At 43.6% G+C, this 17,493-nt stretch overlaps 1 protein-coding gene across 5 annotated transcripts in view; it reads left to right on the plus strand.

Moving 5' to 3' along the window:
* The window catches only part of SMOC1 (SPARC related modular calcium binding 1), a 201,297-nt gene that overhangs the window by 115,700 nt on the left and 68,104 nt on the right, over window positions 1-17,493 (plus strand). For 4 of the 5 annotated variants that reach the window (XM_084630120.1, XM_084630121.1, XM_084630122.1 and 1 more), the window contains exons 6-7: window positions 9,719-9,808; window positions 13,927-14,007. In XM_084630120.1, the coding sequence (XP_084486246.1) occupies window positions 9,719-9,808; window positions 13,927-14,007 (171 nt within the window). The remainder of the gene's footprint in view (window positions 1-9,718; window positions 9,809-13,926; window positions 14,008-17,493) is intronic. The other variant, XM_084630119.1, reaches the window with a different exon arrangement.

Below are 17,493 nucleotides of genomic sequence, written 5' to 3' on the forward strand. Positions count from 1 at the left end.
CACCCAGAGGGAGGCGCCAGTCACCATATGGTCAGCATTGGTCATCCGCCCACCAACCCTATCCATGACGTCAGTCGCAGTCACCTACACCACAAGAACATTCCCCAACATGATGATGATGCTGCTCCCCCTATTCCCAGCACAGATCCCTATCTTCAAGGCACCATTCACAATTAGTCCCCAGGTGTAGGCATCAACAGCCCCTCCATGGTCATCGGAGGAGGGTTCTTCCAGTATGGAGAGGGAGTTCAGCCCCTCGCTGAGACAGCACCACGGCAACTGGGCTCTTGAGGCTGCATCCACCTCCACGATGCCATCCTGGCAGCAGGGCCAGTGGCCAGCCCAGTGGCCCTATTGGAATGCCTGGGGCATGTCGGTTATGCTGATGCCCCCTTCGCACCAATTGTCAGTCGCCACTTCAGACAAGCATTTGGCGGCACTGGGCTTGGTGTGCGAAGCGCAGTCAGATGCCAGGGTGGAAAGGCAGGTGCCCACTCGGAGACCTACCCTCTTCCCCAGGCCTTCCCCCAGTGATGCGGGGAGGAGGGGGAGATGGCGGAGCAATCAGACACCTTGTTTAATGTGCTTTCCTCATTAACCCCTGCCTGTGTCATGCTTCTGGTGCAAGAAGGGGTCCTAAAGATTGCCAAAGCTCTCTGGCAAACCCCATCCTCAATCCCACCCACCTCCAAGAGGGCTGAAAACAAGTATTTTGTCTGAGCCCAGGGGTTTGACTACTTGTACATCCACCCACCGCCGGGTTCATTGGTGGTTTCTGCGGCCAATGAGAGAGACAAGCAAGGGCAATTTAGTTCCACCCCCAACAAGGAGGCGGCCAAGAGACTGACCTTTTTGGAAGGCAAAGTTATTCTATGGCCAGACTTCAGTTCAGGGTCGTGAACCACCAGGCTCTTCAATTGACGGGACTCTGTAAATTCAAGGATTCCATGCCCCAGGACGTGGCACAAGAATTTGGGGCCCTTGTTGAGGGCACTACAGCAGCTCAATGTTCCCTCCAAATGGCATGGAACGTGGCTGGTTCGGTTGCCTCAGCAGAGGTCATGAGACGCAGTTCCTGGCTTCAGACCGCAAGCCTGTCTGAGGAGATGCAGTCCTCAATCCAGGATCTCCTGTTTGATGGGTTTGAGCTCTTTGCCGAGCAGACAGATGCGAGGCTGCATGAATTAAAGGACACTCAGGCCACCCTCCGCTCGCTGGTTGCATATGCCGTAAGTCGGCAAGAAAACAGTTCCGGCCACTCCTGCTGCCAAGGCCTTGTCAGTCTCTATGTGGGTCTGCAAGGAGAAGGGATAGGGACAAAGTTTTAGTAATCACTGCCCTTTCTTTTCCCATTCACCTGTGAAACCTGGCATGGCAAAACATCAAAGGGGCCAGAAGCATTCGTTTTGAGGGCACACTTGAGAGCGATGCCCCAGTCAACTGCCCGGATCTGCCACCTCCTTTCCTCAAATGTCTTCATCCCTACTGTTTGGCCTGGTCATGGGTTACCTCAGACCGCTAGAAATTGTGGCACCATGGGTATTTACAAAATGTGTGCCCCTGGTAGCCGCTTACCTGAGGCATCAGAGAGTTCAGGTCTATCCTTAACTGGACAATTGGTTCATCAATGGCAGGTCGCGCCTAGCAGTTTCAATCTGGTGCATTCCACCTGTCGTAACCTGGGACTGTTAGAAATCGACCCTCATACCAGTGAAACAAATAGAGTTTATAGGGGTGGTCCTCGAGTTCATGCGGACCAGAGCTTTCTTTCCAGAGGCTCGTTTTCAAGCCATGTCGGATGTGATCTCCCATGTAAGGGGCCACCTGCTCAGCACCACCCACGCTTGCCTAAGGTTGTTAGGCCACATTGTAGCCTGTACTTGCATGATCTGTCATGCCCAGCTCCATCTCCAGCCACTGCAGGCGTGGCTGACATTGGTTATATCCCCCAACAAGCACGACCTAGACCTCTGGTCAAGGTGCTGGACCACATCCAGTTGTCACTGGCATGGTGGTTGGATCCTGGATGTATGTTGGCAGGAGTTTCCTTCACAGCCCTGGTTTCCAATGCCTTGGACCTGGGCTGGGGAGCCCGCCTGGGCGAGCTCAGCACACAAGGCTGCGGTTTGTGGGTTGACCGCTCCCTCCACATAAATGTCAGGGAGCTCAGAGCGGTTTGCTTGGCCTGTCAGGTTTTTTGGTCCCACTTGAAGGGTGAGGGGGTTCAAGTCCTGGCAGACAACACCACCACAATGTTTTATATCAACAAGCAAGGCAGAGCCAGGTCATCAGCCCTTTGCCAGGAAGCTCTCCAGATCTGGGACTTCTGTGTGTAGCATGTCATTCATCTTATGGCAGTGCACCTCCCTGAGGCCAGGAACATATTAACAGATTGCCTCATCAGAATCTTCTCATCTCGCCAAGAATGGTCACTCCACCCAGAGGTGGTCAGCGTGATCTTCCGAAAATGGGGATCTCCCCAAGTGGACTTGTTCACGACTCGTCAGAACAGGAAATGCCACACATTTTGCTCATTTCGGGGGATCAACAGGGGCTCCTTGTCGGATGCTTTCTTACTCCCATAGTAGGGGGCTCTGACTGGATCTCCTATCCCAGAACCACAGCAGGCTCCTGTACCTGAATCTAGCAGCGCTGCACCTAACAGCTTGGTTGGTGCATGGTTGAATGCAAAAGAGCAGGAGTGCTCGGCCTGTGTCCAGCAGGTCCTACTGGGAAGTAGAAAGCCCTCCACCAAAGCAACCTACCTGGCCAAATGGAAACTGTTCACGTGCTGGGCCTCGACCCAAGGGGTTAGGCCTGAGCAGGCCTTGGTGCAATAGATCCTGAACTACCTTCTGCATCTCAAACTCCAGAGCTTGTCCCTTTCATTGATTTAAGATCCACTTGGCCACCATATCAGCCTTTCACCCTGCATTCCAGGGCAGGTCCGTCTTTGCTCAATACATGATGATCCGGTTCTTGAAAGGTCTGGAGCAACTCGATCCCCATGTCAGAGACCCTGTCCCTCCATGGGACCTGAATCTAGTGCTCACACGGCTCATGAGAGCTCCCTTCAAGCCCTTGGCTTTCTGTTCCCTTCTTCTGCTCTCCTGGAAGATGTCATTCCTGGTGGCGATAACGTCTGCCCAAAGGGTCTCTGAGATTAGGGCACTTACCTCCGGAGATGCCCTATACGGTGTTTTTCGAGGACAAGGTCCAGCTGCCCTGTACCCAGCTTTCCTGCTCAACGTAGTTTTGCAATTTCACATGAGCCAGGACGTATTTATTGCCAAAGCTACATAAGTCTGAAGAGGAGTATAGGTTGCATTCCCTGGACATCAGGAGAGCACTAGCCTTCTACATTGAAAGGACCAAGCCATTCCGTAAGTTGATGCAGCTGTTCATCACAGTGGTGGATACGATGAAAGGTCATCTGGTGACCACCCAGAGGATTTCATCGTGGATGCATTCGGTTTTGCTATGATCAGGTGAAAGTGCCTCCACTGTCAATCATAACTGCCCATTCGACGAAGGCGCAAGCCGCCTCAGTGGCCTTCCATGCCCATGTGTCAATTCTAGGTATCTGCAGATACCTGGTTGTCTATTCATACGTTCATGTCTCACTACGCACTTACCTAGCAAGCCCGAGACAATGCTGGCTTCAGTAGAGCAGTGTTGCAAGCTGCATGACTGTGAACTTGGAGCCCACCTCTAGGGATACTGCTTGTGAGTCACCTAGAATGGAATCGACATGAACAAACACTTGAAGAAAAAATGGTTATTGTTGTTCGTTTGAGATGTGTTGCTCATGTCCGTTCCATTACCTGTCCTCCTGCTCCTCTGTCAGAGTTGCCAGCAAGAAGGAACTGAGAGGACACAGAACCTGCAGCATCTGATTAAACCAATGCATGAGGGTGGCACTCCAGAGGGTGGCACAGCCAATCCTACAGATACTGCTAAGGCAAAAATCTCCATCCGCGCACATGAGCACTCGCATGCCTAGAATGGAATGTGCATGAGCAACGCATCTCAAAGAACAACAGTTACGAAAGGTAGATAACATTTTTTTTCTAGCCATCCAAAGAACACCATGAGAAATGAAATATATGATCCCATCATCCATCCTGGGCTGCTATGGATCTGAGGATAGGGCACAGATGCTCTCTTCACCCCGAGTTTTGGGAAACTGCAGCCAAGAGCGAAGTCCCCTTGATGATTCTGTAGGTGCACATCAATTCTGATCTGGAAACATTGCCATCTTGTGGTACTAGGGTACATGGTTCACTTTCTATTTCTGTCCCTCTGCCCATATTCTATATGGGGAGCTGCTACATTTGCACAGCTTTCCTAAAGCTATAGGGTTTTTAGCTCCTTGCAGGAGGCAATAGATTGTAATTAATAAAGATCAAACATTTTCTTGGCATTTTAAAGGGACTACATATCCTGCTTTTTTACTTATGATATTGTATTCCAGGAACTTCTGGGAAATCTGAAATGCCCTAGTTTTTCATTTTATCAGAACCCTCTTTTTTTTTTAATAACTACAAAATGTTTTTGTTTATAACTTACTGCTGTGCCAGTGTTTTACCTCAGTGTTTTACCAGGAACAAACAGTCCAGTGGAACGAGAGTTCAGTGTGACGAGCAATGGCTGGAGTGAAAAGAAAACTCAAAGGAGAGTAGACAATATCATAGCTGCTGTTCTGCTCCAAGTCGAAAGCCTTGTGAGACGCAACAAGTTTCACTAAAACTTGTTGGGAACATTGAATTATTGGAAAAAATCCTCTGGTCTGAGAAATAGACATGCAGCTGGAAGCAGCAACACCAGAGTGTACTTTGTAAAATAAAATGTACTACTTGTCTCGTGACTATTACATGACCCCTAAACAAACCAAAACAAAATACCATGAGTTTCTGGTTTTTGATTTTTAAATAAGTTCACCTCTGTTACTGTATTTTTTTAAAAGTAAATGTGAGGAGGAATCGTGTTTCTTAAACAGGACAGGTACTGTGTTGTCTTGTGTTTGGAAAGCATAATTTTGGGTGCAACCATGATGGATTGAATAATTGAAAATTCAGCCTTGGCAGTTAAATGGGGGAAAGTGTTGTGTGAGGTTTTATTTGTAATATCAAGATACTTAATTTTTAGGAAGATCTTTTTATTTATTTCTGTTATTTAATTTATATTTCTATATTTTTATAAAATAAAAACACACAGTTCATAGGCTTGGTTTTTTAGGGTTTGTTTGTTTTTATTTTTCATTTGGGCGTTATCCTGAAAATCAAACCAAACTGATCATTAAATAGCTATTTCTGGATAACTCTAAAAGGAAGGCCTCAGTTTTTTGAGAAGAAAAGGAGTACTTGTGGCACCTTAGAGACTAACCAATTTATTTGAACATAAGCTTTCGTGAGCTACACTTCACGAAAGCTTATGCTCAAATAAATTGGTTAGTCTCTAAGGTGCCACAAGTACTCCTTTTCTTTTTGTGAATTCAGACTAACACGGCTGTTACTCTGAAACCAGTTCTTGAGAAGGAGTCAGTATTTATCAAAAATGTTGTATTTGTGACTGTTTTTTGGGGTTTTTTTGTTTGTTCTTGAGATAGGCCTAAAACAACCTCCCTGATTAAATCATGCTGAACTTTGCCAAAGTTCAGATCTAGATTTGGATACAAAAGTTGTGGCTCAGATCTATTTCTAGCCCCCCCCCCCTTTTGATTTCTGAAACTGTTTTTAAAATTGAAAAGCAATTCTCGAGTTACTCAGTGGATAAGCATTCATGGTAACATTATAAATAAGCTTATTACCATACTGGCAGTTCATTGTGCCCAGTCCTTTCCTAATCATATAATTTTTTCAGACTGCTGTATGTCGTGTTGACGTCTAAACTGTTATGTTAACTGCTTCAATGGCGTGGTAGAATATCACCTAAAACTTTATAATTTTTTTTAAAGTAGTTGCTGTGGTTTCATGAGTCATATTGAAGCCCAGCACCTTGTTCTGACTTAGTATGAAGGTTGACTTACCTTTCATTAGCCTCATTTTTAAAGGGATAACATCAAGATAAAAATCAAGGGCCAAATTGTCGTCTAATTCCTATGAAGCCAAAAGTGTTATACCAGGAAAGTATTTGCCCTGTATACCTAAAAATTTCCTTACCTCTGTTACCAAGGGTAATACTCAGCAATGTTAAAATTAATAGCTGGTTGTAAAACTAAGTTCAAAATTTTTCACAGGGGTTAAAATTGTGGTAGTGAGGAATTAACTGGGATTTTTCTATTTTGACAAAAAAGTAAAAGTGCATCCGTTTGTGTTTTTGGTTTTCCACTGTTCTCCATTTTGAAAGCCAAAATGTTTTGAGGTTTTTTGTTGGAAACACTGGGAAATTTCAAAAGAAGAGTAAATTCCACGAAATTCCATAAATTCCATGAAAATTTCCACATCCCCCATAAAGGGGCCATTTTTGGTTGGGAAAATCTCTAAACCAAAAATGTTATCACTTCATTTCATTTTACTTTTCATCATTGTTGCTGTCTGCGAACTTCTTTCACTTCCCTCAGCTTGGTCAGTAACAGGTCTATTTCACTTTCATTTTCTTGTTTTATTTTCTGGCTCAGCTGTGTGTGTGTGTGTGTGTGTGTGTGTGTGTTTCTGACACTACATGGAAATTTTAAACTTAAATTGAAAGCAAAACCTATTCCGTGGAAGTTCATTGACATTTTTATTCATATTAGGTTAAAGCCTGACCCCAGTGAAGCCAAAAGCAAAATTTCCAATTTGACTTCAATAGGACCAGGATTTCACCTATTGTTTGTTTGTATAGAGCTGGTCAGGAATTTTCCATTAAGGATTTTTGGCAAAATGCAATTTCTGCACAATTGAATGTTGAGAAAATTTCAACTTTTCCAAAACTTTTTGATATTTCTGCCAAGAAAACTGAAACTAAATATGTAAGGTAATGTTTGTAATAAATGTTTTTCATTTCAGTTTGTTGAACTAACTAGAAACATTTCATTTGGATTCAGTTTAACATTAAACTGTTTCTCATTAGTGCCTCATTGCCTCCTGGGAGTTGTTGCTTGATGTCTCTCTCTCTCCTATGGACTGGGCTAGACAACATCTCCCATGATGCACAACATGGCTCAATCAGACAGGAGATGGTTGCATCATGCGAGTAGTAGTTCAGCCACTCCTGCAAACTTTTTCTTCACCCCATACCATCTCCTATGAAGGAAGCCCAGTACTGAGGCTAGACCTTTTTTTTTTTTTTTTTAAGCTGGATAACTTTGGTAACGTTTGTAGTTTTACTTATTAAAAATTACATAAAATCTCATACTTCATGTAACAAGTTGATTCTCTGCAGGGGTCAGGAAGGAATTTCCCCTTCATGTAAGGTATTAAAACAGGACTAGATCCATTGTGGGGGTTTCGACCTTTCTCTGAAGCCTAATATATTGATCACTGTCAGAATACAGGGTGCTGGGCTGGCTGGATCAATAGTCTGAGCTGGTGTGACAAATCTCCTACTCTTAGAATAAGGAAATGATTGGTCTACAGGGAAATAAAATGCATTTGTATATTTACTTAATATAAATGGCTATGCAAAATAGAGGTTGAACTTGACTGTTACTCAGCAGGACACCCTACTAGCACTCTGTTGGTGTCTACCCAGTTAGTTTCCTTTGTTAAAAGCAAAAACACATTTCTAGCCCTTTTAGGTGTAAAGAAGACATTTAGAATGTGCCTCATTGGTATGCTGTTTACCTGAACCTGTGAACAGCCAGCATGGAACGACCACTGTAAAGGAGGAATACATTGACCCCATTTTATCACAAGGGCATGCTAACTCTGAAGCCTAATGATGGAAGTGTTAACATTAACTATTTAACTGCTGGTCATTTTAGTAGAAACATCTAGCTATTGTTGGCGTGCAGGCAGAGCTGTGGATTATGGAAGGAGATTGGGTGGAACCCTGCACCCTTCTCTTTGGCCTGATCACTGATGCAAACTCTATTTAAAATACAAAGAATGATTAAAAGATACAGCCAGTGCATAAATGTTAAATGTATTGGGCTAAACCCTGATTCTTTTTTCCTACTTAGCTTTTACTTGGTTTTTATTCAGGCAAAACCATCATTAAATGGGAGCCTTGCCCAGGCCAGATCCCGTGAGCTCCTGAGTACTAGCCGTTACTAGTCTCTTTACTTACTCCTGCAGCATTGGCCATTTCAGCTGAGAATTTGGCCCATGGATATAGGCCTGTTTTATACATTATATGGTAAAAATTGTATGCGTTCTGTGTGTTCAAATGTATTCTAACTACACTTGTTAAACATATAGACAATGCATGAATCAAAGAGGCAAATGAATAGAGGTTCTCCGTTACTGTCTCCCATCTCTCTTTTATTTTCATGGAATTGCACAGATGAAATGAAATTTGAACCACACTTCTTCAGTTTGGGTTCCCTTTCTGATTGATGTACCTAGAAATAATCAATCAGTGCTCTGATGAAAAGGTATTTAAGCTCAAGTCAATTTAAAAAAAGCAGTCTGTAGTCATGAGAATATTGCCTGAATAGTCTTGTTTTCCATCGATTCTGCCCTCACCCCAGCCTCAAATATTCTGTTATGGGCTTTGTAACTGTGAGCTCCCTCCCTTTCCCATAATGTGTCTGGTGTGAGGTCATGCAACAAAGGCTGTGTTGTAAGTTTCTAAAAGCACAACATGCAAGAAATGTACAGGTTTTCACCTCACCCTCACTTTATACAGCACCACAACACACTACAGCAAGACTGAACCAAGGAGTTGAACTGACTCTCCCAATTATTTTCAGTGTAACTCTGTGTTTTTCCCTTTCAGATACTTCTACCACCACCACACATACTATAGTTTAAGGCCATGTAGAGATGGGCCTAGAAAGGGACAACAAATTCAAACACCCCATAACTTTGAGAGGGTGGACCTCAACCTGAGCCCAAAGTTAGCAATCAGTGCCTGTCTGCATAATGTGATTGGCATCTAATCTTTTGTCTCTATGGCCCCTGTGATTTTTGTTTTTTCTTGTGGATTTGATTTTGTTTGATGTAAGCTTTTAAAAGGGAAAGACTTCACCCTTGTTGCCAGAAGGCATCGAAGCATAGTGTATTGGGGGAAAGCTAATCTAAGAAGTTTTTTTTCCCCATGTCTTATAATCACGTCGGAGCTAGAGGGCAGCTTGACGTTACCACTGTAAGAAATAAGTTTTCCTATTGACAGACCTTTTCTAACAGCGCTTCAATGAATGGTGGTGCCCGGCTCCACGTTGGTAAGTTTCAGAAGATGTTCTTTAAACCAAGAAGATAATTAGAAGGACTTTTGTCCATTAATTCCCAGCTCCCTGGTGTCACAGGATATCAACTGTGTGGGATAGGCCCACCTGATCCTAAAAGATGATCTCTAATCAATGCATCAGGGAGAAGGGGCAAATACCCATAGTTTATATCCGTGTTATGTGTGGGAAATTCTCTCTCAAATCTAAAGGTAGTGATCAGTGCATGTTTACTGTGAACTGTGACATACCACTAGTGTCCAAGTAAACTCTGAAAATGTATTATGTCTTGACTTTCCATCTTTCTGTCTATCTTTCTTCTCTCTCTTGGACTTGGCCAGGCCATGTACAAATCCCAATTATTCAACAGTACTGGAGAGTAGATAGTATTTACCTCAATAATGGTAGTTTCTTTTCGGTTCTTTTTAACTCTCAATTCAGATGATGGTTCGAAGCCCACGCCCACCATGGAGACCCAGCCGATTTTTGATGGTGAAGGTAAGAGCCTCCCTTTTAAACAAATTTTTCTCTCTCCCTCACATTTGTTGTTCAAACCCTGGCTTTAACCTGCAACGCAGTAACGCCCTGAATCTTATAAATTGTCTACAATTCAGAGTGCCCTTGGGACTTGAGGTATTTATCCAAATCCTTTCCCATCCTCCCTTCTTCCCTGGGATCCAGGAATAACACAAGTTGGACGGAACCTTTGGATAACCTCAGAGAGGAAGGCGTCATGGCTAAAAAATGCTCTGAGTCTGAAATGACAGTTTCGTATATTCCGTCCTCCTCCCCTTCACACCCACCCCTCCCCCCAGTATTGGTACAAGGAGTTTTGTAACCTCTGCAAACCACAGCAGCTTCCCCAAAGGGAGGGGAAGACTAAACGGCAGTCTGTGAATGTTGACTTGGAGGGAACATGTTGGGAGGTTTCTTCATTGATTGCTTGCCTTCAGTGATGCACTTTCCATTAAGTAAATGAAGTCTGCGTCCTGGGCCCACCTGATCCATGGTCCGCCAAGGCAGTTTCCTCTTTCAGGTGTGCCGACCCAGTGACTGTTGAGAACTGTTGTGCCTCAGTTCCCTGGAATCCTTCAATTAAAGCGAGACTGCTGTGATCAGTTATAATTTAGATGGGAGCCAAAACCTGAACCTCCACTATGAGCCCCTTTGGATGTCCTGGCCAGGGGAGAGCTGCAGATTTTATGGGTCCCTAAGATTTTAAGATGGAGTTGAAACCAAAAATCAAAGGGATTTGGCAGGTCCAGGTGTTGCCGTCAGTAGCTCCTCCCTTCACCTCACACGAATAGGTGGTCGTGATGGGTTTTGGTTTGGAGGGGTTTTTTACGCTAAAATAAGCGTATTTAATCGCAAGTGACTGCAGTTCCATCATTTGCATGGACCTAGCTTTTATAAAATTCTTTGTATCCGCTTTAAAAAACAAAAAAGATACTTAGGCCAAAATTTTGCATTCCCACATAAATAAACAGAGGAAACAAAACCCTAGTTGTCAGTCTCATGTTTACATACCCCCCCCCCCAAAAGTGTTCCTTCTAGCAGCCATCTGGTATTGTATTAAATTGCTGTTTGTAATAACAGCATGCTGCTGGGCTTTCAGTTTACCCCAAGATAGTGGTGGTGAATGCACAACGGAAGGAATGCACTAAGAAAATGTGGACTTAAGTACAGGAATCATTCCCAAACAGTGCACTGGATTAGTCTGTGGAAGCCTTGTCAGAAGTTTCTTAGATTCTCCTGCCCAGTGTAGACCAGACCTATCTAAGTTAAGCAACTTCAGCTAAGTGAATTACGTAGCTGAAGTCGACCTACTTAAATCTACTCACTGCAGTGTCCTCACTGAGGTGAGTCGACTGCTAACGCTCCCCCATCAACTCCACCTGCGCCTCTTGCTCCGGTGGAGCATCGGAGTCTAGGGGAGAGCGCTCGGCTGTCGATTTATCGCATCTGCACTAGACACGATAAATCGACCCCCCCCTGGATCGATCATTGCCCGTTGATCCAGCGGGTAATGTAGACAAGCCCTAAGGGAATGGTGAAAGTCTCCAACCCTTGGGTCATTCAGACAAACACTAGAGTGTACGCTGCAGAGACAGTCCTGCCCTGGCCACCAACAGGACATGTAGAGCCTAATAGCTCTTGTGTGCCTCTCTTCTGTGCAAGATATTTTAAAGTCTCTAATATTTGCTCATTCAAAGGACCCATCATTTTGCACTGAGAATGTAGGTGAGACCAAGAGGGAAATGGACCATAGCAAGCTTGTACAGCGTAATGAAGGACCATGCACCAGCTTTGTTTATTTTGTGTGTTACTGTGAATCTTGCAACACATCATGCAATCACTTCTTTCCTCTTGCACCATGCACATCTCGTAACAGGAATGGTCAGATTTTAGGCCTTCTATTAACTATGGCAGCATTCCTTTTGGCCAAGTGGAGAGGCAGCATGAGACTGGGAACTATCCAAGTTCTGACACTCGAACACTGTGACACCTTGGATATGTCACTTTATCTATATATGTCAGTTTCCCCACTGCTAAAATAGGGATAAGTAAACTTCCTACTGCACTGGGGGTTGTGATGATCACTTCTTTGGTTTGAGACCCTCTAATGGGAGACAACAGAGAAGGCCAAAGCATTGTTCTGTTATCTATTCATTTATGGTTGGAGCTCTCAAAGATGAGAGAGTTAAGTGTACAAATCCTATTGAATTTCGGTAGGATTTGTATGCTTAACTTCTGTAGGCTCTTTTTTGAAAATCTCACCCTCTGGGTACAGAATTAGTAAACAACTCTGGCCCAGTAATGGGATTCTAGTCTTACACCTGTGCTATTGCCATGGAGGCACTGGAGCTTAATGTTGAAGGCCTTGTGGTTGTAGGAGTGGAAGGAAAAGTGGTTAATGTTGCCTTCAGAATCTTTTACTCATGTGACAATCAAAAAGGAAAACTGCTTTGAGCATCACATAGGGTTTGGGGATGTCAGATTGTTAAAATGAAGACTGACTTGATGATCAGAGTTTTAAATACTCTGTTTTCCCCCTGAAATGTTTGTTTTGAAAACAATTTCTTCTTTAGCTAGGAACAAAAAGACCAACCTGGCAGCAAAACCCTGAAGTTAAATTGCTGTTCAATAAACTTTTTTTAAACTAACGTATTTCCACATATCCTTGAAAGGGGAAAAAATTCTTGCTTGAAAGAAATCCCTTAAATGGCATCAATTATCTTTGTTAGGGAAAAGGGAAAAGTCAGCTTTAGATAGTAGGTCTTGGGTTATGATGTTTGAGGCCAGATTTTTCAAATGTGGTTATAAGCCAACGTGCTAGGCTGGTTAGGAAGTCTGGTCATTTATATAAGTGACTGAATGAGAGTAAAGCTTTTTTGAAAAGCAGGCACCAGTTGTGGGACTAGAGCACTCCTTGAAATTTGCCCTTAAATCTTGCACCCGCCCCCCACACACCACACACACACACTCACTCGCTCACTCTCTCCTGTCTCTCTCAAAAAGAATAGCAAACAGGTCAGGGAAGTGTAGCTTCTGACTCTGGGTTGCAGTTCAGCAGCTCCATGACCCTGGATTGAGGTGGAGGTGGAAGTGGGGGGTTGGGGCAGATGACTAAATTGCTCGATTCTCCTTTCACAAGCAAACACTCCTATGGTTGCTGGAGCTGAGAGAGAAAATGTTTGCCCTCCTAACCTTTGTTTGTTTAATTTGTGAATTTGATGCACTTTTTGTATTTATTTCTCCTATATAGTTAGTCAGCTTCTTCCTTGTTGAACAGAGCTATATAAATGTCAATAAGCAAACAGAAAAACCCCTGTAACATTTTTTAGAATAAAAAATAAAAACAATCAGGCCTTACTATTTTAAAAAAATATTAGTTTTTTAAAAGTCCCTTTTTGAGACCACTTAAGGTATCAAGTACCCCGCTCAACCTCTATTTGAATATCTCTCTGTTAAGCAACCAGTTTGTATCGACCCTTGAGGGGTTGCATAAGGCAGGGTTTGCTGTATTTTGAACTTGAACAGTATAACATGTTTCATCCACGGATCTCTAAGCACTTTCTGAAAGTTGATATCTGTGTGTTTTGGTTTAGTGCATCAGATACATGTCCTTAATGAGATCTGTTTCTTTAACATGCTTTCTTTTATCTATTTGATTTTGATTTTTTTTTAAAAAGGGAATTGACAATTGGAAGTGGGTGATCAATTGCTTTCTGGGGTCTAGGGTAACGTTTACATTCCTGATTTTAAAGTATTTTGCTGAATTTCATGCATCTCTTAGTGGAAAACAAAACATGCAGTACCGCACAACATAGTCCGTACCTCTTCTGAGTCAGGGCTGAAGGGTATGAGGCAGGATACTGTGGGCTAGGGAAAGAAGGAAACAGACGTAATTCATGGAAAGAGTGGAAGAGGTTGTGTGTGCTTGTGGTGGGAGATAATTAAAGGCTCACACTACACAAAATGCACAAAGGAACCCTGGAGGACATGTCAAAACCCAAGAACTAGAATGGACCAGTCAGGACACCTCCACCATGCCTCCCCAACCCCCACTAGTGGAATTAATATGGTTTTGTTAAGTGTTTCTTGTTGTCTTTCAGAAATCACAGCTCCCACACTTTGGATCAAGCACTTGGTCATCAAAGAGTCCAAACTGAACAGCTCTAGTATGAGAAACTCAGGTAACGAATGTTTGCTTTAAAAAAAAAAAATGGCAGTTCACTAAGCAGCCTGATCCTTTTTTCCCAGGACTTCATTTCATTCTTCCTCTTCCAGTGACAATGCTGCGCTCTCTCTCCTATCAACACTGCAGAGTGGGGAAACCCAGGCAACAAATGAGGGATGGTCTCTTCAGTGTGTACCAGATTTATGCTGAGGAGAGTTTGTTCCCTAAAACAGAAACTTTGGATACTGAAGGAAACTTTGGGTTTGTTCACCCGCTGCTTCATACCAGACTGCCAGTCTTCATTCCACTCCCATGCTCTCTCTCATTAACCCTGTTTCATAACTCCATGAACTAACACTTTCCTGAGAGCATCCTTACTGCATTGTGTGTGTGGTTCCCAAGGAACTGAGGTTGTTGCTGTACTTGGGTTCCACTCTAAGTAGATATGATCACCCAAGGCACCTGTAATGATACTTTGGGTAAGTGGGTGACACTGACTCTGAGGTGATTTATCCTTGGTGGGCTTTGCAATAGATGTGAGTTGTAAATGAGTGAAGAGAGAATTATTGCTTTGCATAGAAGGGTGGGAGGAAGTTCCACATGTGAAAGACAGCCCAGAAAAAATAACAATCGTGAGAGGAGTGAGCAGGTCACTGGGCTCAGGGAGGTGAGAAGCTCAGGTGGAACAAAGAACAAAAGATGGAATAGGCAGAAATGAGAGCAGAGATGTAGGCGGGGTGTGTGATGCTTTCTGGCAGTGATGCATCTGCCCTTCGTGTGAGGAAGCCTTGTGGGTACCTGTGGGTACCACAGGGCTCTCATTGCCACAGGCAACACAAGCGTTCTCCTCTCAGCCTACGCAGGCCATGCTGTCCCTCTGCAGGTTAGTGACAGGTACGCTCCAAGCATCCCTCTGGAGCATCCAGCCTCTGATCTACTAGACACTCCACAGAATTCCCAGCTCTGCTATTCACAAAGGAACAGTGCACCTCATCTTACCAGTTTCACCGCTCCACTTAACTCTGAGCATCTGTAAGTGTTTTCACTACAAGCAAATCTAAGTTTATTTAACAAAGATTTAAATAATAGAAGCTATATAGAAGTATTGGAAGCAATCGAATACATGTAAAATAAAATCATAATGCTCTTTCTAGACCTTCATGCTTAACTAACAAGACATTGTCCTGTCTAATGAAGTTGAGCTCACCCAAAGTCTTCTCCCAGCATTCAGTCAGAATGCTGGCTGTGAGCCTCCCAAGCACACAGACAGCGTGTCCCCTAGGTCAGTGCTACTCAAAGTGGTGGTCCGCAGACCGGTGGTGGTCCGCGACCCATCGGCTGCCAGTTTGCGTGCACATTGGGAAAAAAAATTTGCTGATCCCTCACATTAGATAGCTTGAGAAGCACTGGCCTAGGTGAAGGATAGCTGGTGTCCCACTACATTCTTCTCATATACCAGCCTAATTCTTTGATCTTAGTCATAAACAGGACATCCTCCCTATTGTGTGTTCCTTCCTATAGATTTTATGAACTCTTGTCAAAGTCAGCCTTGATTAGCTGTTAGCTCCCTGTTAGCAAATGCATGTACAGTGTAAGACACAATGGTCAGCCGGGGAGATAAGTGTCTACTACCCCCTGCCTGAACAGAGTCTGTCACCTTCAGGTGACCTGCCTTAACTTACACATCTTAAGAACGTAGTTTTAAATCTAGATAATTAACTCTGTAAATATCATCCATACATGTCTCTCCTAATGATTAGGACAACCAGTGCATTAATGACTGTTGGTAGAGACCTTGCATGCCACCCTTTGGCACACTATGTTGGAGACATCAGACCCAGGGGATCCTTGTGTACTCCACCAGTTGGCACCAAGGGGTGTGTGGGTGTGCAGAGATGTGAGAATGGAGAGCTAGAACTTAAGGCAGAGAGTGAGAGATCTGAAGAGGGGAGTGAGATCTGACCCGTGGGTGAAGCTGATGATTTGATCTGCTGAATCTTTTGGGTAGATTAGAGGGAAATGATATGGGAATTGGAAAGACAGACAGGAGGAAGCTGCTAGAAGATGACCAGGATATTGATTTAAAGTTTGACAAATAGCTATCACCATCCACACACTTTCTGTAAAGAGACAAGTAATATACCTGGAACTGTTTCTGTAAACAAACACGCCCCCCCTCCCCCCAAACCCCAGGTAACTTGTGGAGGCAGTTTAAACTAGTTGTTAGTGTCAGTCTCTCGCTTTTATTCCTAGTTTAGCCTAGGACTCTGATCTTCAGTAATTCACTTAACCTCTCTCTGCCTTCTTCCAATCACAAAGTGAAGGTGATATGGAGCTAAATGGCAGAAATAAAGTAGACTTAATTAGCCAATGTGGATAAACTAAGATTGAATTACAGCAGCATGGTCAACATGGAATTACCCTAGAAGGCCACCCAGAAACTTCAGCCACTGTAGAAGTGTTGGCCAGCTGGCTTAGTGGTGTTTCAAATGCAGAGCAAACCACACCTGTGCTCCATGAACTTTACTGGCTACCGATTTATTTCTGATGTCATCCAAAGTGGTGTTTTTTTCTCTGTAAAGCCTTATATGATTTTGGTCCTGGCTATCTTAGCAACCACCTGTATCCTTATGCAACACTCCTGGTAGCTGAGATTCAAATGAGAGACTCTTGCTTCCAGTTCCCAGATCTGAATTTGGGGGGGTGGGGTGAAAAATGGGTATCCTCAGTAGGGAAGAGGAGGGTCTTTGACTCTAGAATTTGCTTACCACTCTTGCTTGGCCCTATAGATCTTTTGACCTACCCAGCGTGCTGCAAGCACTATTTATACAACCTTTCCCTCAGGAAACTGCCTTATGTTAGAAGCAGTGTTGCTTGAGAAGGAGTTCCTTTTGTGAGCTTACGCTTGGTCCATTTTGTTCTTAGTGTTTTTTTTTTTTTAATGACTGTAAATGGGCCCAGAGATTGTAATGGGCACACATTACTAATCCAAAAATAAACTCTCTCAGCTGGAGAATTTCAAATGAGTACAAAAAAGACAACTATCACAGCAAGGCAAAAAGAGCTGTTAAAAAATCTCATTGAGCATAATTGATTGCCCCCATATGATGTACTTGCAATAATACCTTGTAACTGATGTAAGAGGGGAAAGCTGCTAATTCTAGGCTCCGTTTTTCACACTGTGCCACACAAACCTGCAGTCATCTCTGTTCACTACAATGAATTACTGACATCGGTAAAGGCCGGATCATGAAAGCAGTTATGGAACAGCTGACACATTTCACACACCACTCTCAGCTCCCTTCCCCCTCCCTTCCTACTGTTTTTTATGGTGTTTTTTATTCTGGATTTTTGTCACACACACTGAAGGATAATCCAGTATGCATCTGGAAGCTATGGAAGGAAAGCACTATATATGAGCGAAGTCTTAATAAGGAACTCTTAACAGATGATGATGATGGTTAATTACTTACGTGTTTTGGATGCCCAGGATGAGATACTT

This window comes from Lepidochelys olivacea, assembly GCF_965140295.1.
Source record: "Lepidochelys olivacea isolate rLepOli2 genome assembly, chromosome: 6".
In the NCBI taxonomy this organism is placed as follows: domain Eukaryota; kingdom Metazoa; phylum Chordata; order Testudines; family Cheloniidae; genus Lepidochelys; species Lepidochelys olivacea.